Consider the following 24,042-nt stretch of genomic DNA (forward strand, 5'->3'; position numbering starts at 1 on the left):
CTAAAGCTTTGGGACTCCAGCGAACCACAGTGAGAGCCATTATCCACAAATGGCAAAAACATGGAACAGTGGTAAACCTTCCCAGGAGTGGCCGGCCGACCAAAATTACCCCAAGAGCGCAGAGACGACTCATCCGAGAGGTCACAAAAGACCCCAGGACAACGTCTAAAGAACTGCAGGCCTCACTTGCCTCAATTAAGGTCAGTGTTCACGACTCCACCATAAGAAAGAGACTGGGCAAAACGGCCTGCATGGCAGATTTCCAAGACGCAAACCACTGTTAAGCAAAAAGAACATTAGGGCTCGTCTCAATTTTGCTAAGAAACATCTCAATGATTGCCAAGACTTTTGGGAAAATACCTTGTGGACTGATGAGACTAAAGTTGAACTTTTTGGAAGGCAAATGTCCCGTTACATCTGGCGTAAAATGAACACAGCATTTCAGAAAAAGAACATCATACCAACAGTAAAATATGGTGGTGGTAGTGTGATGGTCTGAGGTTGTTTTGCTGCTTCAGGACCTGGAAGGCTTGCTGTGATAGATGGAACCATGAATTCTACTGTCTACTTAAAAATCCTGAAGGAGAATGTCCGGCCATCTGTTCGTCAACTCAAGCTGAAGCGATCTTGGGTGCTGCAACAGGACAATGACCCAAAACACACCAGCAAATCCACCTCTGAATGGCTGAAGAAAAACAAAATGAAGACTTTGGAGTGGCCTAGTCAAAGTCCTGACCTGAATCCAATTGAGATGCTATGGCATGACCTTAAAAAGGCGGTTCATGCTAGAAAACCCTCAAATAAAGCTGAATTACAACAATTCTACAAAGATGAGTGGGCCAAAATTCCTCCAGAGCGCTGTAAAAGACTCATTGCAAGTTATCGCAAACGCTTGTTTTGAGTTATTGCTGCTAAGGATGGCCCAACCAGTTATTAGGTTCAGGGGGCAATTACTTTTTCACACAGGGCCATGTAGGTTTGGATTTTTTTTCTCCCTAAGTAATAAAAACCATCATTTAAAAACTGCATTTTGTGTTTACTTGTGTTATATTTGACTAATGGTTAAATGTGTTTGATGATCAGAAACATTTCGTGTGACAAACATGCAGAAGAATAAGAAATCAGGAAGGGGGCAAATAGTTTTTCACACCACTGTATTTGACACAACTATTCTTGCGTATTATGTATACTTTATCAAGTAAATCATTACATTTCTTATGAACACTCCGAATTTGGGCCGCTTACGTTAAATCAACTTTGTGAAGGCAATAATAGATGGATAGATACTTTATTAATCCCAAGGGGAAATTCACATACTCCAGCAGCAGCATACTGATAAAAAAACAATAAATTAAACAGTGATAAAAATGCAGACAATAACTTTGTATAATGTTAACGTTTACCCCCACCCCGGGTGGAACTGAAGAGTTGCATAGTGTGGGGGAGTAACGATCTCCTCAGTCTGTCAGTGAAACAGGACAGTGACAGCAGTCTCTCGCTGAAGCTGCTCTTCTGTCTGGAGGTGATACGGTTTAGTGGATGCAGTGGATTCTCCATGGTTGACAGCAGCCTGCTCAGCGCCCGTCGCTCTGCCACGGACGTCAAACTGTCCAGCTCCATGCCTACAATAGAGTCTGCCTTCCTCACCAGTTTGTCCAGGCGCGAGGCATCCTACTTTATGCTGCCTCCCCAGCACACCACTGCGTAGAAACGGCACTCGCCACAACAATCTGATAGAATATGTATCCATTAAATCCTACATCCAGCCCAGGGGCAAGGACTGCGTAGCATAACTTTCTAAAAACATTCTTCTTCCGTAGGTATTGCCATTTTATATGGGGCCGCTATTTTTAACTAGGTTTCTCTAATTGAGGCTTCGGCATATTTTTACGGCTGAATGTCTTTATAGCCGCCATTCCTCAGAAGACTGGAGAACGTAAATTGAACCCGTCAAAATGGGTAATTCACTTACCCAAATAAAATGGTATGCTCGATTGAAAATCGAAAACGTTTCTGCATGTATAACTGTATATTACCATTCATATGCTCTCAAAAATTTGCGTACGTGCTCGTTCATGCAGACCTTGCGCACTCAGCTTCGTTACTACCGCAGCCAAACCGTTGCACGTGCAAAGACGTCGCTCGTATTCGGATGAACGTCGCGGCTCAGTTTTCCCCGCCTTGTCAACGGTTGACGTCACAGATTACTGCTTCGCTCCCATAGGCCATTACAAACAGTCCCGGATCTCCCATAATTCTATTGGCTGGCGTGCCAGGGTGAAGGGTTACAGTTGTCATAATGACTATTTCCCAGAGACAGAGAATGAAAACGAAAAGGGGAAGCAGTTAACATTTCAGGCACTGACGTGTTGGACAGTTGCTGCATGTTGTAATTTATTATGATATACACACATCTTTAAGCCTGAAAGAATCTTAATCTGTGACATTAGGAGCATGCGCTGCTATAAAGCGCTACCAATAAAACGGCGAAGTGGTAATACAAGAGCCTTTCTTTTAAAAGACAGCGGGCGATGGAGCTTTGGGGACAGATAGTTAGGTGTGCGAGAGAGTGAAATACCAAAGGACATAATAAAGGCGTGCTAGCGACGTGTCAATTTAAATCAGCGTAGTGAAAGGCCGGTGTTCTTTCTGGAGGCTAGTCTTGTGTGATTTGCATTTCTGTTTGACGCGGCGCAGTTGTTCGACGAACAGTCACAGCAGACTCCACAGGAGAGCTTATCGTGTAAAACGCCGGCGGCTGCTGCAGCGGCTGCTGCTGCTGCTGCTGTCAGTGCCTGTAGATCGCCAGCCAGAAGCTCCCCGCCTCCTCAGCTACAACCACCACCACCTCTTTGTCCTCCTTCTATTCCTGCTTCTCGCTACTCCTGTGCGGAGCGCTCTGGGGATACACGCCTCACCCTGGTCTTCCTTCAGGCATTATACAGTATTTTTAAAGGGATAGTTGCACTTTCTGGGCCGAGAGGGTGTGATTTTTTTTTTTGTTGTGCATTCACTCTGCCCGCTAAATTCACAGAGCCATGGCCGGGCCAGAACAGGTTCATGAACAGGTAGATGACAGCACGGACCAAATAGATGATGCGGAGCTGGCACTCCAAGGAATCAACATGCTGCTTAACAACGGCTTCCGAGAGAGCGACGAGCTCTTCAAGAAATACAGGTGAGGCGATGCCTGTCCGTTTGCTGCTTTTGTCTACTAGTCTACTAGATTTGGTTTAAAATGGAGCTCAGAAAGTTGGGTTGCTCATTCATAAAATCGTATCCAGTGTGTATTTAAAATATTTGTAATACTAGAGGTAAACCATTGCTGAATAGGGATACTGTATACACTTCACAAATGACATGTTGATAAAGCACGCCTTATACTGGATATATACAATATAATAATGGCAAACAGACTTACTGTATATCTGATATGTGCAGTTAAACTGACAATTCCTATTTTTTGTTAGGTTTGCCTCTTTTAAATGAAAGGTTATTTCCACTATCCTAAATTTACATGTGATTGAGATTCAATGTGTTAGTACTAAGAAGTACACTATAGAGCAAGCAAATCTGTTTTCCTGCTCCTTGCTTACACTTTTTAACCAATCCATAATCCAATCCCTTTTAATCTGCACAAAAGTGTTTCTCAACCTTGACTTGACTCCTTCAAGGTTCCCTAGACAAGAATATGTGACCCCCCCCCAAAAAAAAAAAACCCAAAAGGCCAGGATCTTTTCTCTGTTGTATTTTTTTCTGCAGTCCTCATAAAGGTACTTGTTTTGGAACTTAGATTTATTATCAAAGCATATTTGCAGCTAGTGTTTTTACACTGCTTATATTTTTTTAAGGCATGGTACAAAATTAAGAAGTCATTTCTAAAACAGGTTGTCTTTTTTATTAAATAAGTTTATTTTTTCTTGTGCCTGAATTTCTTGGCTCTTCTTGCCATTTTTAAAGATAAATAATAACCAATAATTACCAAAATATAGAATTTGTCCCTGCAGATATTTTCGATAACAAAAGCTGATCACTTCTCACTTAGCTTAAGTACTTGTTAAATTATGCATAAAGTGTTTATGTATTTCTGAAAGCAAAATAAACAAAAAAAAGAACAAAAAGTAATTTTTAAAGTGCAGAATTAGTTGCTGCAGGCATTTTTTTTCCTAACTTATTTACGAAAGCTGCTTTGTTATGCTGCGGATTCAACACCGGCAAGCTTCCATCAGTGATAGCGACATTTAACACTAGTGTTAATACAAATGTGTTTTCTATCCACTTACACCACTCAAGCCTGTGGAAAAGACGATCGAAGCATGTAGGGTTGTGGCAGCACTCGGGTAAGCCATAGAAGGGTGGTCAGCACTGACACCTATGGACTTTTAAAATGTGAGCAGAGAGGCAGCAGCAGCGCATGTCAAGCTGCATATCCTTCATGAGGGCACAACTTTATTCTAAAATACATTTTTTAATAGCAGTATAGCATTTCATTTTCTTTTCACTTTTTCTTGTGGGTCCGGTTCTTATTCTACCTACAATGCATTGTAATAATTTCCTTCATTCATCATTAGAAATTTCTCATTTTTTGTATTCCCCAGCTTCCTCTCCATAGACACAGAGAGAGAAGTTTGTGGTCAGAGTCCAGGGTCAGCAATTTGTACAGCATCTTGGGGGAATTGCAGGTTAAGGGCCCAATGGAGTAGCATTCTTTCGAGCACTTCCGGGATTCAAACTGCCGGTAACCTTCCAGTTAACAGCACAGGTCCTTTAGCCAGAAAGCCACCACTCTGGTCTTATCTGTGCTGAGAAGATACATTTGAGCGGACATAGGAGATGCATTTTACTGCCAGTTGTAAGTGCGATTCTTCTTATAATATATAGGGATCCAATCTGTAAATTAAATGAATGTTAAAGGGGGTGTTTGAGAGAACTGACAGTCATTATGTGCTGTCTGTATCATATATTGGATATTGATGAAGTGGCCCTCTTTAAAAAGATATATTTGGCACCCCTGCTGTACAAGACTTTAGAGAGACAGGAGCAGCAAGCTTTAGGCAGACACCAGGCTGCGACAGGGGACACAGTCCATCACAATTGCTCATTTATCCATGCATTTCCTGAATATCCTTTTTTCAGTCCAAGGCTGTGGGGAGCTGGAGACTTTCCCAGCATTAACCGGCCTTGAAAGGAACGTCCTCACATTCCAAGCCACAAACACTCGCATTCATTCACTCATCCATCCATTTCCTGAATTCACATCTTTACATCTATGTCGTGGTGAGCTGAAGTTGTCCCAGTAGGGAAAATATTTAATGAGAAGCTACTACACCAAGGCATGAACTTTTGAGTTGAGAGGTAAATGATATCTTGTAATTACTTTACTACTATATTGCTGAATGTTAATTATTCAGTGTGTGATGTTTGTCTTTCAGCTTTTCCCTTAACAGTATGTGCTATTCATGTTTGCACCTTCATGCATGCATGCCATGCATATCTTTGTGTTTCTAGAAGAAGCCAAGGAAAAGAGAGATACGTGAGCTATGGAAGTATAAACATATATGCAACATAGCAAGAGAGTTCTACACAACCTTGAGAAACAAGACGGAAGGCAGCAGCATTGTTCTTTTTTTTTGTAATGGGGTTTAAGGGGCAGCAAGGCACTCTGTACTCTGAACAAATCCAGATTCAAATCCTGCAACTTGGTTGTGGGCTTACCTCCCACATGCCAAACAAAGGTGTGTTAGGTTTATAGTTAATTGTAAACTAGCCTCATATAGGTGAGCGTGACTGTGTGCATGCATAGGCGACCCTTGTGATGAACTGATGCCGTGGCTCGAGTTTGGGCCTTCCTTATGCCCAGTAGGCTTTGGCCCCAGTGAATCTGAACAGGATTAAGTGGGTTTGGAAAAGTTATGGTAACAAGCAGACATATATATATATATATATATATATATATATATATATATATATATATATATATATATATATATATATATATATATATATATATATATATATATATATATATATATATATATATATATATATATATATATATATATATATATATATATATATATATAGTAGGTCAGCAGCATGGTGCTGAGTACCACTGCTGTTTCCTAACTCCATAAGGCCTTAAGTTTCCAAGGATGTACAATTAAATGGCGCTCCATTAGGTGGTGGTCCTTGCCTTGTGTCCAGTGCTGCCTGGATTATGTCTGGACCCAACTGACCCTGACATGGACGAAGAGGTTTTAGAATTGATAAATGGATTTACTGTTTTGTTTTGTCGTGTGTATTTTGTCAAAATTAGAAATTTCACTTGTTTCTGAATAAACAAATCCCTCCATTTCTTTCCTTTCCATTTTTACGGTCCATAAGAAGCAAAGACTATGATGAAAGGGATAAGGGCAACACAGGAACCCACCCTGTTGAAGAATCGTAGCCAATTGTGGGTCTCACAGAGAAGCATCTATAGACACGTTCATCTTGGTGCAATTTAGAGGCCCTGACCAATGTGACAGCAGCATGTCTTTTGGTTGAGGAGATAACTAGAGTACACCTTTATAAGCACATGATTGAAATTTAGTACCTATTAGTTACAAAGACAGTTGACAGAAAATACATTTTGTATTTCGTCTGATTTTATAAAACTGTCCTTATTAAAGTGTTTATTTTTGCGGAATGCTACACTGTTCACTCAGAAAAGCTATCTTTTAGTGTTATAGGATCAGTATGCTTATAAGAGCACACTAAAATATGTTCCTAATGGAGGTCAGGCAGTTAGTCATTTTCCAACCCGCTATATCCTAACACAGTGTCATGGGGGTCTGCTGGAGCCAATCTCAGCCAAAAAAGGCCACAAGGCAGGAACAAATTCCTGGGCAGGGTGCCAGCCCACCGCAGGGCACACACACACCAAACACACCCCAGGGACAATTTAGGATCGCCAATCCACCTAACCTGCATATCTTTGGACTTTGGGAGGAAACCCACGCAGACACAGGGAGAACATGCAAACTCCACGCGTAGAGGACCCGGGAAGCGAACCCACGTCTCCTAACTGTCCCACTGTGCCATCATGCTGCCCTCTTAGTGAAGGCTCACAGCAATTAATAGTGTAATTCCTCACTGCATGTAATCATTGACAACAGAACAGCCAGTTTGGCATTCTCCACAGGGCTCTTGAATGTTAACGTACATTTCCTTTTTAATGACACTAATTCATATTCTTTTAATAACACATACTATTGGAGTAGAACTTTAACACAGAAAAGTCATTTTTGCAACAAATATTGTAATAGTTTTATACCATTTGTCAAGTGATTTTTGTAGTGATTTACAAGCCAGCTCTAGTGTTACATTATAAGTGGCATAACAGAGTTTCCATGCAGAAGAATGAGAATTTATATCTCTTTGAAAGCTAAATTGCTTTTACAATATTTGGAATAATAAATACAGGTAATGTTACATTTACTTCTTTGAAAGTTACACGATTCAGTGGCAAGTTGTAAAGTCTGGTTCATTAAACTTCAAGGTGATTGTCTTAATTACTTAACTGCATGTCACCCATGAACAAGTCACAGTATGATATAACAACAACAAATAATGAATAGCACACCATACAGTAAACAGAACATCACACAACATATACTGTATATTAAAAACATGAATACAAACACACACAAACATTAATTATGTTCATGCTGCTCCCAGTACGATTAGATTTTAGTTCCAGTTTATTGTCATGTGCACAAAGTACAATGAAATGCTTTTTTTTCCCCTTGTTTTCCTCTTACTAGTCACAGCGTTAAACAAAAGATGAAAAAAAAAAACAATTAATAGAGTATTATGTACCGAATGAAATATATCCATACACTGCCTGTAAAAAGAATTTACCCCTTGGAAGTTTTTACATTTTCTTGTTATACAGCATTGAATCACAGTGGATTTCATGTGGCCTGTTTTGACAGTGATCCACAGAAAAGAGTACTTAATATCAAAGTGAAACCTGATCTGTGCAAGGTGGTCTTGCGTAGTAATACAAACTAACTGACTACATAAGTATTCATTCACCCCCTTTACTGTGGCTCACCTAAATCATTACTGGTGCAGCTAATTAGCTTTAGACGTCACATGATTAGTTCAGTGGAGATCACGTGTCTATAGTCAAGGAGTTTCAGTTGATTGTTTTATAAATGTACTTCTGAATCTGCAAGGTCCAGCTTGTTGAGAGTCAGTATTGTGGTCTCATCTACCCAATGAAGACAAAAAAAATACCTCAAGCCACTCTGTGAAAAGCACAAATCAGGGGATGGACAGGATAACTTACAGGTCACTGACTGTCCCTTGGAGCCCAGTTAAGCCAATCATTATGGAAAAAAAGTATGGTATTGCTATAACTCTGCCTAGAGCAGTCTGCCCACAAAATCTGAGGGACTGTGCAAGATGAAGACGAGTGAGGGAGGCCACTGAGAGATTCATGAGAACTCTGAGGGAGTTACATGATGCAGTGGCTCAGATTGGAGTGACTGTAGATACAACAACTCTTGTCTGAGTTTTTCACCAGTCTCAGCTTTATGGGGGAATGGAAAAGAGAAAGCTACTATAAAAAAATAAATAAATAAAATTAAAAAGCATACTTGACGTTATGGCTTGAGTTTTCCAGAAGGCACATGGAAGACTTTGAAATCAGCTAGAAGGTTTTGTTGTGTGGTGAGACTAAAATCGTCTTTTCGGTCATAAGAATAATCGCCATGTAAGCACTGTATATTATGAAAAGCTCAGTGTCTTCACTATGAAGCACGGTACATGTACCACCATGCTATGAAGATGTTTCTCTGCAGCAGGCCTGTCAGTCTAGAGTATAATGTGAATACAGCAACACAGACAGGCAGTATGGCTTAGTGGGTAAGGCTTAGGACTGTGAGGTTGTCGGTTCAGATCTCACTACTGACACTGTGTGACCCTGAGCAAGTCACTTCACCTGCCTCTACTGCATTTGGGAAAAAGAAAGAAATGTAAACGTTTGTGCCTGACTAGTTATGCAAAGAAGAATGGGGAAAAAATTATAGTGCCCCGAAATGTAAAGCATATGTCATGGCTGCCAAACAAGAATCTTGTAAATACTGATGTGAGGGGTGTGAATATTTATGTGATCAATTATTTTGTATTTAATATTTTATAATATTTTAGACCACTTTACAAAGTTCTATTTTCACTTTGACATTAAATAGTCTTTTTTTTATTGATCGGTGGGAAAAAAGCCAAATTAAGTCCATTGTCATTCAGTGCTATATAACAATAAATTGCGAAAACATCCAAAGGAGAGAGTACTTTTTATAGCCACTATATGTATACAACATTTATTTTTTTTGTGCTGGTTTGCCCTCTGTATGAAGTATCATTTTATCTTCATATTCACACAGATTTACACCAGTTACTTCAGTTTACTGCCATAGTTAAAAGACCAGTATCCAAAGATTTACACAATCTGCTTCTTTAAACTGTCTTGGTCTTATTTTGTGTGTGTGAAAGAGAGACACTTTGTGTACATTGTGTGTATGTGTGTGTGTGTGTGTGTGTGTGTGTTTGTGTTTGTGTGTGTGAGAGAGAGAGAGAGAAACTTCATTTGTGTGCACACCTGCCAATGCCAGATATCCTATCTTGGTCTGCTTTTTGCTCTGTGTGTTTGTAGTGGCTGAAATTAAGGTTCCACTCCCACAACACACTCAGTTGGGTTAAAGTGACAGAGAAATTCGGCAGATTGATGAAAAAGACATGAGATTTAAAACACAGGCGTAGGACTGCTGTATTATTTAGTATTTGTGTAGAGTTCTGAAAATGTCAAGACAGTATCTTTCTTGTCCCCATTTTCATAAGTGCAATAAAAATTAATAGCCACCATAAAAAAGTTTTATTTATTTCAACCTAGAGTTTATATTTGCAGTTTGTTTATTTTGCAGTTGTATTTGAGACTTCAGTTTGAGTTTTTTCTTGTTATTTCACTTGTACTGTATTAAAAAAAAAAAAATCTCAGAAGTCCTCTAGGGCAGATTGCGATGGTTGTAGTACAGTAATATCTTCTGACCAGTGCTGGCTCCACAGTCTTCTTTGTCTTTAATAACATGTTTTGTGTTAATAATGAAAATCAGTTTATCATTGGCCACCTCTTAATTATTTAATAGCCCTTCATCTAAATGGACTCTCTCTAAGTGTAGTCTTCATTTTATAAAAGATCTGTGACATCCTATTTGTAGTATTCTTTCTGCTGTTTATATAAATTAAATTAAATTCAATTTCAGTTTAGTTTATTCCTATTAGTAGACTTCATTTATGAGCCTAGTGCACAATAAAATAATTCTAAACATAGAATAAAAAAGAGATACAATGTAAACATAATGTTGAAACATAAACAGAGAAACATTATGCAATATACACAATAACATATATACTGTGGACCACCAGAGTACGTACTGCTCCCCCAACCTCGACACAGACAGGCTGAGACACAAGTTCAACACAGCACACGTTTTATTCTTCAGTGGAAAAGCGTTTTCTGTTGCTCCCCACTTCACAGCACAGCACAGTACAGTACATAAGCACCAAATAATATGACACACAGTCCTTTCTCTCTCATCTTTGCCCTCCACCTCCCGACTCTGGATTGTCACTGTGAGGCTGGCAAGTCCTTTTATAGTGGTCAACGGTGGAAGTGCTTCTGTTCTTACGCCCAAATGGTCTGTAAGCACTTCCGGGTTAGGTGGAAACCCCATGCCATGTGGCTCCTCCATTTTTTACAGCGGCACCCACGGTACCCAACAGGGCTGAGATAAAGAACTGCAAGTCCCATGGTGCCCTATGGGAATCCGAGGCACCGCTGTAAACCAGGGGAGTTGCCATCAAGCATTTTGGGGGAGGCCGTGCCCTAAAGCAGCTGCCTTCCCCCATCTTTTGGGCATCCCGGCTGGGTCCCTTACAATACGTGTGTGTGTGTGTGTGTGTGAGAGCGTATATACTGTATATATTATATATGAGGGATGGTTTTAAGTCCAGATTAAAACTGTCCCAGGTCAGCCTTGTTCCAAAAATGCATTATCATTCTCTAGGAAAATGATGACAAGTTAATTCAGAATGAACATGTTACAAATATATAAGGATGTAACATAATCTTCTCAAAGTCATTTAATCCAATTGGGTGTTGGAAATCCTGGACAGGGTGTCAGTCCCACAGATTTAGACTCCCACAGAGGCAGTTCAGAATTGCCAGACAATCCTGACAAGCACACCTTTTGGGGATAAAAAAAAAGCGAGAACCTTGAGGAAAACTCTAACCAGACACAGGAGAGCAAGCGGACTTCACACAAACAATGACCAGGCACACAATTCAAACTCGGAGTGCTAGATACATAAGACAGTAACACTGAGTAACCAGTATGAATATTTTTTTGAATGTAACACGAGACCTATTAAAGCTGTTTAGTTTGAAGGTTTTCCTATCTTTTCATGCAGTCAGTTGCATGTCACATAACCTGAAAGGTGGAAAACATATACTCGTATACTCATGATTTTGCTTTCTGAAGAACTGCCATATTTAACACAAGTTTACACTTAAAGAAATGTGTGAGCGACCTTTTTCTGTTTTGTGTCTGTATGTGGTATTCCATAGGATATTTATTTACTATGACTTCAGGCCTGCATTGACTGTTCCATTCCTCTGCACATCCAATTTCTACACTTTATTTGCCCTCTTTCATGATCACAAGGAGATGAAGCCAATCCTGGCAGCAAAAGTAACAAGTTTTGGATGGGATGCCATTACCTCACAAGGTGCCTTAATACTCACACACACATACATGGCTCAGTTCATATTGGACCAATTTACAGTCACCAGCAATTGCCTGCCCCAGGACCTGAACCTTGTTTTCTCAAATTGAAAGAGAACATCTTTTTTTAATTTCAACTTTCATTTTCTATTTATTTTCTTGAAAAGCAGCAGTACTTTGACAGTTTGTAAAGTAATTATCTATACACCTGGACGATACAAATATGCATCAAAAGCATAGCTTGAGAAGTGTAGAAAAATGCAAAAGAGTAACATAGGTTATCTTAATTGATGTTTATCAGTCACCATATCACAATTACTTTATTCAGTGAGGTTACAAAGTGCAGTAGTTGATGTCTGATCAAAGATCCGGATATGATCTGAACGTCAATGACAAAAGTTCCAGGAAAAGTTGATTTTGTATAAGGGTGTGGTGTACAAGTGACTGCAGAAGAAATGTCATTTCTGACAACATAATGTGCAGAGGGAAGAAGTATTGCAGCTGTGTGTAAGAACAGGAAGATAACTTGAATTTCAGCAACTTCTCTTAACGTTGTTAAAAAGAAGAGTTTAAAAAAGAACTGTTTGCTAAAGAGATTTGCCTAAGAAAACCGCTCCACTAATAACCCTGCTTTTATTAACAGAATATGTATGCAGTATATGTCTTAAATTGGTAAGAATGTTCATAAAAATGTAGAATGTTCTTTACAACATCAGTAATTGGAATAGGTGCATGCAAGTACTATAAAGGCCTTGTGAATGCCTAATGAGCGAATTCAGTTGTAAAAGGTCAAAAGATAACTATGCTGCTGTTGCAAGAAGTTAAAGTGTGTTTTTACATCAAAGGTGCAGCCTTTTATTTTGCTTTAGAAGACCAAATCAGGTATATTCTTAGACAATAGCCTGCTGAGTGGTGACATACAGATCCCATCTGGGATCCTTTCATAATAGAAGGACCGGAGAAAAGATGGTGCGCAGGGCATTATCTGCCCTGGATCACTATATGGCAGCCCCCTCCTGTGTTGCAGTCGTGCCTTAGATTCCCACGTGTCACTCTGGGAGTTGGAGTTTGCAGACTCAGCCCTGTTGGGGTCCATGGGTGCCTCCGGGGGTTGCTGCGGGAACAGCAAAGCCCTATTTCATTGGGCTTCCACCTCACCTGGAAGTGCTTCCGGACAGTGCTAACGGGCCACCGTAAGTACTCCGGGGTGCAACATTAAAGAAGTCTGCTGTCTTCATTTGGGGAACCAGAGTTAGGAGGTGGAGAACAAAGTTTTCCAGGAGGAGCAGAGGAGGCAGAGAAGTGACAGAGACAAAGAGTGAGCGACAGACAAGAAGACAAGTATATTGCTGTGTGCTGCTTGTGCTTTTATTTGTGTTGTGCTTTGTGCCATGGGAAATGCTTGCAAAGCAGAGTTTCCCACAATAAAAACTCTTTGTACTTTACACTTGTCTCCAGAGCCTGTCTGTGTTTGGGTTTTTGGGGAGCTAGAGTGTCCCCTACAGGCCACAATAGATTATATGTTCATGTATGTCTTGTTCTACTCTATTGTGGAATGTGTGACAGATCACTGTTTCATCTTATAAAAATATAGAAATCTGCACAATTTATGAGTGAAATTCATAAATCAGTGAAAGTCTATATTAAAAATACTTTCACTTTCTCTGTTGTGGTCCAGATATTGTGATAGACTATCCATCCATCCATCCCGCTATGTCCTAACTACAGGGTCACGGGGGTCTGCTGGAGCCAATCCCAACCAACACAGGGCGCAAGGCAGGAAAGAAACCCCGGGCAGGGCGCGCACACACACACACACCCCAAGCACACACTAGGGACAATATAAAATTGCCAATGCACCTAACCTGCATGTCTTTGGACTGTGGGAGGAGACCGGAGTACCCGGAGGAAACCGACACAGACACAGGGAGAACATGCAAACTCCACGGAGGGAGGACCCGGAAGCGAACCCAGGTCTCCTAACTGCGAGGCAGCAGCGCTACCCACTGCACCACCATGCTGCCCATGATAGACTGTTCTTCAGCAAATAGCCCAAACATGCTTGCTGCAATAAACAAAGTAATACAGTTTATCCATAACAAAATAGCAGAAGATGGATTTATTTAAGCATATATCAATATTTATGTTTATAGATACACAAACAAAGGACAATAATAAACAACACAAATAATAAAATTACAATAGCTTAGCTAAACTTTTTTCTATATTTATATAAAAAAGCACATAAGTTATGAATAGCAACGCCCTTGAATTTGCTTCACTCTGAGTTTGGCGAAATCACAGAAAACTCCACAAAGTTCACTGAAGTCAATGGGGGAAGAAGGAGCTGAACTAATTTTGAGTGGATTATAATGGAACAATGGTCTTTCAAGTTACCTTGGGGGCTAGGTAAAAGTCTGCCAACTTTGCTGGACCAATTATTATGCTAAAAATAAGATATTCCTTGTATATAGAAATAAATCTTTTGTTTTTATTATTTCACAGAGTGTCCTGTGTATTCCAATGAGGGGAGGGCTCCTTTAAGATTTGTTTTCAGTTGTTGCTGGGCGCATGGCTAATTTGCATGCATAATTAGCCATGTGGAGCTGGTGCAGAATGTTGTACATCACTTGGCAGTACCATTAATTCTGCAAGGAAATCTGGCAGTGTTTCCCAATCTGTGTGGCTTCAGGGCCCATTTTTACCTTTTTAAGTTCTCTGATAACCCATATACAGCATATTGAAGAGCCCTGGGGGGGTTAAAAAACCACAAGTAGAATAGAGTAGTGCAGTAAGAGACAGAGAAAAATATCACAAAACAAGTGCTTTCTGCAGTTTTCAGTAGTTGAAATGGCTTTTATTCCCCCTCTTGTGCTTGCCACCAAGTGAAAGTTCTCCACATGGCTGCTACAGCTTTGTTATGTTATGCTGGCCTCATAAAGCATCATAGGGTGCTTGGAAAAAATGCTTGCCTTAGCAGGCCACACATGAATTTCCATGATAATATTTGGCAATTAAGTTAACTGGTGAATACAACATATTCGCCTCGAAAAGTGTTTTTGTAAATTCCAACAATCAACAATGTTTATGAATTCTGATCTTTCATTTAATGCGATCAAGATGGAGAAGTTTTTTAGCTACTTATACTTTTTCTAGTGCTTGCTCTGTGATGGCAGCATTGATTTGCTAACAGCTAGTCTGCTTTGGTTCCCAGTGACCTCCAATTTGTGTGTGTATGTATATATGTATGTATGTATGTATGTATGTGTGTGCATGTGAGACGCTGCTCTGAACTTCTTACTGGATTTAAGGAGAAAAAGCCTATAACAGCTAAAAACTTATCCTTCTAAAATGTTGTTACTTTTCAGTTACAGTGATACCAATACTATAATATGTTAGCTTGCTTTATTCTAACTACTAAGTTACAATTAATACTGTAGTTCTCTGAATCAATATACTTATGTTTGGCATGGGCAAAGTTTTGTTCATTTCATGGTGGGCTTTCTCTTGCACATGTAGAAAGATCTACAGCGTGCTTTACTTTCTTTTTTCAGAAGCTCTTCTTCTTTACCTTGGTTGCACCTTCTGGTTTTGGGTGGTACTCCAGTTTTTTCTTTGAGGTTTTACACAAAAAGTATATATCCTCTTTTGATAGAAAGGTTTATGTCTTCTGACCATTTGGTGTTTAGTCAACTCCCGTCTTAGAATGATGAGCATGCAGCTTTTACGTATGGTCTCTCTGTCTTACTTGTGCACTTGTTTTTCCTCAGCAAGGTTTAAACTAATGGCAGTCTCATTTAACTCCAATACAAACAGGCCTTCCAGTCTAGCACCATGTTGCCCTTTGGAAGTAAAAGGGATCACTCCAGCCTTTGCCACGGTCAAACTTCAAGGCAGCTGCTGTTCTGATTCTGACACCAAAAAAGCAGAAATACTTGAGACCTTCAAAATTCCCACAGGAAACTGTGGGCTTCAGGCCTGCCTGGGCCCCGAAATGGAGAACAGGCTATTAAAGTTCAAAATGCAAAAGATGGTCTCAAATACATGAAAATATGTCTTACAAGAGGGAGTACTGTAAAATTCTGGCTTGTACAGAGACAAGTTCCGTCTCTTTTATAAAGATCCAGAATATATAAATATCAAAAAGGTGTTGCCTAAAAGGCAGCCCTCGGCAAACAAGTCTCAATACATAAACCAGAAATCAGAATCCTTAAAACTGTAGTAGAAGTCACACAACCTGTAGAAACAAAGAAGCAATAATCAAAATCAGAGCTCGCCAAACCACCAAGCACATTAACTGAATCACGAGGGAATACATTACCAATTAGCCTTTATAGAGCTGGAAGCAGTCAGTCAACTGTGATGGACAGGTGGTCCCACCTCTTCGGAAATCACTCGCAAAATACAGAGAACATACAGACATTTAAAGAAACAATACATAAATATTTTTTAAACAGAACAAAAACAATAATACATTAAATGTATTGACTAAATAAAATTAACAGAGCAGTATTAACAGAAATAAATACGCTAAATAGTTCCAACTAAAAAATTAATGGAAAGGATAAAAACATAAGCCAGGGAAGGAACTTCAGCCAAAACATAGCACTTGCTATACTGAACAGAGCTACTGCCAGTTTGAGAGTAGTGAACATGTAGGGAGAGCATAGATCAGATGTTTGCAGTGATTTTTGAAAAAACAAATAGACATTTTTTCATTGGTTTCTTGGGTCAACATAAGCCCACATTTTTGATTGAAAGTTTTTGCAAAGTTTTGTCCATGAAGGTTTCCAGTTGTTGAGTTATGGCTCACTTCAAGTGTTTAGATGAGGAGGATCGAGGAGACATCTCTGGGGTGTCACTTTGTGGTTGACCATTTTATCAGGTAAGTCCTTGAGGCTGCATTTCAAAGAGGCCTGGAGAACTGGACACTTCAGCTGGAATTAAGAGTGTCTGGCAGTTTGTTTTTGTGGCAAAGTCTTTTGTTCCAAAGCATAGTAACATCTTTGCACAGATATTATTTTTGGTAATCCTTTGACATAATGTACAAGCATGTCATAAATATGTATTTTAGTTCTTTCCTCCTTATAGCTCATAAGCTTTGAAGGTTATAAAAACGGAAGCTATTTAAAAAATTTTTGGCTCCTTAAGTATAAATTCATTTACATAGTAAAGTGTTGTTTTTATAATTACTTTGTGCAAAAATTAAAAGAACTACAGTAGCTCACGTTTTGCTGGGTTGTTAATATTGTGAGCCTATGTGTTGGACTGCAAAACAGTCAATGAAATTGCTTAATACTAATTGAATTATGTTTACACAGCATATCCCTTTTGTATATCTTTCAGTTATATATTATGGCGAAATGAGTGTACTGTACATTTTTGTCATACAAAGCAGTGCTGAGTTTTTCAAAAATTTACTTAATTATGTTTTTGAAATTAATTTTTGGTGCTATACATATATATATATATACTGTATATATATATATATATATATATATATATATATATATGACGGACAGCGGGTCCCATGCCCGGCCGGGGCGCCTCTGATGCATACGTCCGGGGAGCCATCATGGACTTTGCAATACCTCCCCGGGCGCTGGGGCAGTCTCCCTGGCACTGGATTCCTCCTCAATCTCCCCGTGGCTCCATGGGACATGGAGTCCACCACAGCAGCCGGTTGGGAGATGGGGTGGCGCTAGGGGTGCTGCAGAGTTCCAGCCACCACACTGGGCGGTTTATCAGCCCCACCCGGAGGTGCAATTAAGACCAGCTGGTCAGGCACCTGGATCACTTCCGGTGGGGCATAAAGGGCCTGCCTCCCAGCAATCGAGGCCAGAATCGGGAGGAAGAGGACGAGGTTGCCTGGGAGGAGTGGTGGAGCAGGAAAGTGTGGGTTTGTGTTTGGCTTCTTTGTGTTTGTGTTTTGGACTGTGTTTGGGCTGTGTGGCACGGGAAGGCGTGTCACACAGCTGAAAAAATAAATATTTGTGAGTGTGAACACGTGCCTCTGCCTATTCTATGCCGGGTCGGGCGCTATAAAGCGCTTGTTTACACTGGCGTAGTCGTGCGGATCCCGGCCCGTCCATTTGGGTCGGAACCTGCGGTTTTTTACTCTTGCTGACCCGGCATAGCGAAGCGCAACAGCGCGGGGCACGGTTCTCGGCTCAGCGGCGTTGGAGAGCGCGCTCCCGACGCAGCTACAGGCAAGCAATCGGGCAGGACTGCACAGCACAGCGCACTGAAGCGCGCACACGCGGCAGGAGCCGCAAGCAGGCACGCGCAAGCCAGCGGGGACTATCCAACCGAAGCCGCCGAGGAGCTGCTGCAGGCGCCTTTTGTCATGGGGAAGAAAAAAGCCGGGCGGACACAGAGGCCAACTGGCAGACGCCGCCACGCTAGTCCGCCGCACGGGTTGCAACCGGAGGTAGGTGACGAGTTGCGGGTATGTTTTCCGCCCTGCGGGTCATCCTACCTCCTGGACGCCGAGGGGCGAAGCACCCGGTGCGGGCAGGGGACAGTGTCCATGGCGTGGCACGGAGCCAGCTCGGGGTGGCGAGGCGGAGCTGTGTCTTTCCTCGGCTTGAGCCAGCGGCTGGCGGAGGAGAGCCCGGACGAGCTTCCCAGCGCGGCGCCCCTGCAAGTGGGGCAGGAGCGGCTCCGCGAAACAGGTAAGGGGGGGCGTGTGTCAATCCCCCGCCGAGGAGGATCGGCAGGCGGGGATGACGGACGCCCTTCCCTCTCCTCCAGACTACCCGAAGGGCCCTGTGGGGGATCCACAGGGTCTTCTTGGCACGCGTCGGCGGAGGCGACACGGAGAGCCCAAATCCACCGCCGGCCGCCACTATTAATGTTTCTTGGGCTGTAGGGAGGTGAAGTCCGTTGTCCTCGCCCTACAGTCCCTTTTGCAAGTTTTTCAGGTCCTGTCGGAGGCGAAGGAGGGGCTGGAGAAGAAGCTCGGTATCCCGTGCGGGCCCTGGCTGAATGGCTTGCGACGGCGGGTGGCCAGCCTCCCACCGGCAGGACAGAGCGGTGCAGGTAAGTGAAGCCGGCACCGCAGAGAAAAGGGGCGGGCGCGCGGCAGCAGTGTTGCTTAGTACTGCCTGTTAGGCGGACCCGCCCACCACACGAGGCTGCTGTGATGACTGACAGCAAGGCGGACGGCGTCGCGGGAGGCAGCAGGTGGAAACCGGCTGCCAAACAACCCGCCCGACCGCTAGCGCCAGTCTTGCGGCAGTCCAAAGGGCGCAGGCGGTGCGGGGTCCCTCCTTTCTCATAGGGGACTCAGACCGCCAGTGCGACCCAAAGGAAAAGGGGAACGGAAGAGGAAACCGGAAACCCGTACATAGAGCAGTGTATGCCTGGCGGCTTGGAGCGAAGGAGGGCTGCACTGCAGGGGCGGAACCGTCACAAGCCCTCCTCGGAGGCGAAGGGGCAGATGTTCCCTGCCTGCTTCCGCATGCAGAGGGCCGTACTGGAGGGAGTCGGCGGTGTTATGACTGTGGCCGCGGTGGCCATGTCTGGTGGGCTTGTCCCGAGGGACATCGGGGCAACGCCCCCAGACCTGTTTATTCTGTTTTTACAGGCGCACCGCGAACCAGGAATGCCGACTCCCCATCCTGGAGAAGACCGCCCTCGGGGCAGGCCGATGAGCCCCACAAGCCTCATCTGAGGGAGGGGCCATGTGACGGACAGCCGGGTCCCATGCCCGGCCGGGACGCCTCTGATGCATACGTCCCGGGGGAGCCATCATGGACTTTGCAATACCTCCCGGGCGCTTGGGGCAGTCTCCTGGCACTGGATTCCTCCTCAATCTCCCCGTGGCTCCATGTGACATGGAGTCCACCACAGCAGCCCGGTTGGGAGATGGGGTGGCCGCTAGGGGTGCTGCAGAGTTCCAGCCACCACACTGGGCGGTTTATCAGCCCCACCCGGAGGTGCAATTAAGACCAGCTGGTCAGGCACCTGGATCACTTCCGGGTGGGGCATAAAAGGGCCTGCCTCCCAGCAATCGAGGCCAGAATCGGGAGGAAGAGGACGAGGTTGCCTGGGAGGAGTGGTGGAGCAGGAAAGTGTGGGTTTGTGTTTGGCTTCTTTGTGTTTGTGTTTTGGACTGTGTTTGGGCTGTGTGGCACGGGGAGGCGTGTCACACAGCTGAAGAAAATAAATATTTGTGAGTGTGAACACGTGCCTCTGCCTATTCTATGCGGGTCGGGCGCTATAAAGCGCTTGTTTACATATATATATATATATATATATATATATATAAATGAGAAAGGTTTCCCTTAGTCTATAGATGAAATAAAACATGTGAAAAATTTAATTCCAGGTAATTTTATTTTATTTTATTTTTTTACACAGTACAATGAAAGCTATTTGCTTGTTGTGGATAAACATGAAAAATAAATTGACAAGATAAAATTACATGGTGTGGCAGATGTATCACTAAACAAAGAAATCTCCCAATACAAAGTACCAGTTTATATGAATAAATATAAAATATTCATGCAATAATACAAAGCTAAAAAATATTGTTAAATTTTCAATGCAGTTACTTACAGTACATATTGGAGTCTTAGTCATAGTTTAACAGCTTGTGGGTGAAAAACTGTTTGCAACTATGCTGATAAAATAAATACCAAAATATTACTTGCTGGATGGCAGAGGTACAGATAGTTTCTATACGGGTTTGTGGGCGTCTGACAAACAGAAAAGGAAAATGTTGTTTTTTTAAAGGCATCGTTTATCAAAAATATCAAGTGTGCATGATAGCTTGGCTCCACTAATGTTTTAACTTACCACTCTATAGCTACAGTGGTCAAACTGCATTCGAAAAAAGTCAGAGGTGATCCTGGATTGCGCCAAGTAGATGGGTTATGAAGTAATGGCTTTCCTCAGTCACTTCAGAAAATGTAATTCTAAGTGTTATGGACACCATATAATTTAAAGATACTCCTTTTTGCGTCATGACAGACTAATTTTGCAATAAGCCAGACTAACAGACTGATGCTCATCATCATTTTTTATACATGGACCAATTGTCATTGTGTTATCACCAAACTTGTTGACAAAGTCTGATTCATGCCTCTGCTGTGTATAAACTGTTAAAACAGCGATGGGCTGAACACAGTCCTCTGCGTTTGCATTCAGAATGAGAGTTTTTGACTTCCATATAAAAACAAGGCTGGGGTCATACAGTAGAGCATATTAAATACAACTGTTTACGTTGGGAAATTCTTTATAATTATTTCAGAGACTGTACAAGTACAGTATTTTATTGCTACTGTATTTTATTGAAGCAGGGATAGGTTAAGTGTGCTGATTAGTGCCTAAGACCTAGTGTGGGCAGGGCCGTCTCAACAGAATCATAGGTCCCCGGGCAAAGCAGTGCACTGGGGTCCCTACCTACACAACCACTCAGGAAGTCACAACATTCTGTACATAGATTAGCATGAGGCCCCTGGGCAACTGCCCAGTGTGCCCATATGTAAAGACGGCCCTGAGTGTGGGCTTTATCTGGGCCACTCAAAGACAGAAACTTTCCACTCCAGTGTTGTCTTGGCTCTGTATCTTTGGGTCATTCTCGCATTGAAAGGTGAACAATCACCCCAGTCTGATTTTTTCTGTACTGTAGAGCAGTCTTTCTTCAAACACCTCTCTGTATTTGGCTACATTCATCCTTTTCTCAATTTTGACCAGTTCGCCTGTCCTGGCTGCTATGAAGCACTCTAATAGCATAATGCTGCCACCACCACGCTTCACTTTAGGGATGTTATTAGGCAGGTGATGATCCTTGTCTGGTCTTCACCAGACATAGTGTTTTGAGTTTTGCCCGAACAGTTAAGTTTTGTCACATCACACCAGAGAATATTTCTCCTCATGCTTCCAGTTTGATGGTGTTGGTGAGATGATTGTTCTTCTAGCATGTTCTCCCATCTCAGTTAGTGGACTTCTGAAGCTCTGTTAGAGTGACTGTTGAGTTCTTGGTCATCTCCCTGAGGAATGATCTTTCTGCCTGCTTACTCAGTTTGGCCAGATGACCAACTCTAGGGAGGGTCCAATTAGTCCCAAAATTCCTACAATTCACAATTATTGATGTCACTATTCTCTTAGAAGCACTCATAGCTTTAGAAATCGTTTTATCCCCTTGCCCTGGTCACAATTTTGTCACAGGGGTGAAGAAAGAGTTTGTTGGACTTCATGGCTTGTTTTTTGTCCTGACATGCAATAATACATTTGCAAAAATCTCAAGTAAACTTGTTTCACATTGTCATTATGGGGTGTTGTGTGTAGAATTCTGAGGAAAAAAATTAATTTAATCCATTTTGGAATAAGGCTGTAACATAACAAAATGTGGAAAAAGTGATGCACTGTGAATACTTTCCAGATGCACTGTACATGTATTTTGACAATTTACTGGCCTATGTTAGATACTCAACAATTCAAATATTTACATTAATCTTTAAGGAAATTAGCATTGTGTTATACATTGTACTACTCATGACGGTCTCTAGCATCTAATAGCGCTAACCTTTTATTATCTGATTATCAACTGACCCAGCTGTTTAGAATCTAAAGATTTTTGATTTGATTATCTCAACACAAATATGACCTTATGATGCCAATCATTTCTGCCATACACAAATGCAGGTATTTCTGTAAGATGCATCATGAAAATAAAATCAATTGTAGATGCTTTTGAATCTTCATTAAGTTGTGCCTCATAGATGATACTTCTACTGCACGAAGTGGAAAGTATTCAGTGTGTTGATTCCTATATAAAGCCTTTAATTTAAGGAGAAAACGTTAGTGTTCTGCAGTGTTAGAAGCATATTCAAATTCTGATCCCCAGTGTTGTAAATTAGTGTTGCAATTCATATCGTAGAGGTACTTTTATTCTTCTGCAAAATATCTAGAGGCTTCATTTTATTTAGTTGCAAAGGTTTGCTGCTGTTTTTGTTTGTGCAGGACAGATGTGGTGCATGGTTTCTTTAAACCATTTTATAGCCATGATAAGCAATATGACTTATTTATCAAAGGATGTAATTTCACTTAACTGTTCTTGGTAATATCATGCACCTTACAGAACTTCAGCAATCGGTACACCAGATATTTGTAAAAGAATATATTTTCTATTTAGAATATATGATTCAGTGTATTTAAATGTTATTAATTATTTAGTTTGGCTCACTGTGTAGCAGGAGACCTACAGTTATCCCCGGCTTTACTGAAGCAAGCCATATAGTTCAAAGAGAATAATTAGCAGAATTAGAGTCTAAATGATAAATGAAGGATGTTGGCTTTGTTTGTTGTAGAAAATCTAGTTAATAGTTTTTTGTAATTTATAGTATATTTCAGTATGATTGAGAATATACCTGATTCTGCTTTTATTCTGGCAACAATGACAAAAGCTTTTTTGTCAGTTAAATAATTATTTCCTTACATCAGAACTGGTGAATAATAAAGTTCAAACTATTATATAAACTGTGAAACCAGCAACACATAATCTTCGTTTAGTCTGACAGATTTTAGTATTTTCCTTTGCTTTTCATTGTTCTTAAATGTTAATATTTTAATTGGCAGTAGCCCCCATGAACCTGAGCTGCATTAGTTATTATTAAGAAAAAATGCAATTTTAATTTGTGTAAAATCAGTTAATTAGTCAAAAATAGAGATGTAAAAAGTATTTCTTTCTTAATTTGTGGATTATTTCTGGGTTTCTATCCATAGTGAATCATAATTGCAACCCAGAATTAACATTGGATAAACCAGATTCTTGGGAAAACAAATGGAATAAAATGTTGATAGTAAATTTTTATTTACAAACCGTTATGTGATGCTCTGTGGAAAACGAACATGTTCCCTTGGACTTAATATATAGTAATAGCACTATTAGGAGCAATAATTACAATCGGGCACTGTGGAGGAATTGTAGGCTACTCTATCTTGCATAACTACTTTACCTCTGTTTCACCACAGTGAAATTCAATTAGATATTACTATTAATAATTCTGGTAAAGATCAATGGACTATTATCCAAAACTCTGTGCAAAGTGCAGTCAATGACAATTTAATCCCAATTGGGTCCTACAACGTGAGCGGCAGTGGCAGGTTCTGATCGCAGTGTTCAAAGTAAGAGATTTCACCCAGGTACATTTTATATAACCTTAGTCAAAATAAAGGTGTGTAATGTGCAATTTTGAGATGATTT

At 41.3% G+C, this 24,042-nt stretch overlaps 1 protein-coding gene across 2 annotated transcripts in view; it reads left to right on the top strand.

The window, feature by feature from the left end:
- Positions 1 to 2,311: 2,311 nt before the first annotated feature.
- Positions 2,312 to 24,042, top strand: part of ttc39c (tetratricopeptide repeat domain 39C) — a 191,058-nt gene continuing 169,327 nt past the window's right edge. The window contains exon 1 of one of the 2 annotated variants that reach the window (XM_039754748.1): positions 2,312 to 3,178. In XM_039754748.1, the coding sequence (XP_039610682.1) occupies positions 3,039 to 3,178 (140 nt within the window). In that variant the 5' untranslated portion in view covers positions 2,312 to 3,038. The remainder of the gene's footprint in view (positions 3,179 to 24,042) is intronic. The other variant, XM_039754749.1, reaches the window with a different exon arrangement.

The sequence above is a fragment of the Polypterus senegalus genome, chromosome 5 (assembly GCF_016835505.1).
Source record: "Polypterus senegalus isolate Bchr_013 chromosome 5, ASM1683550v1, whole genome shotgun sequence".
NCBI classification, from domain to species: Eukaryota; Metazoa; Chordata; class Cladistia; order Polypteriformes; family Polypteridae; genus Polypterus; species Polypterus senegalus.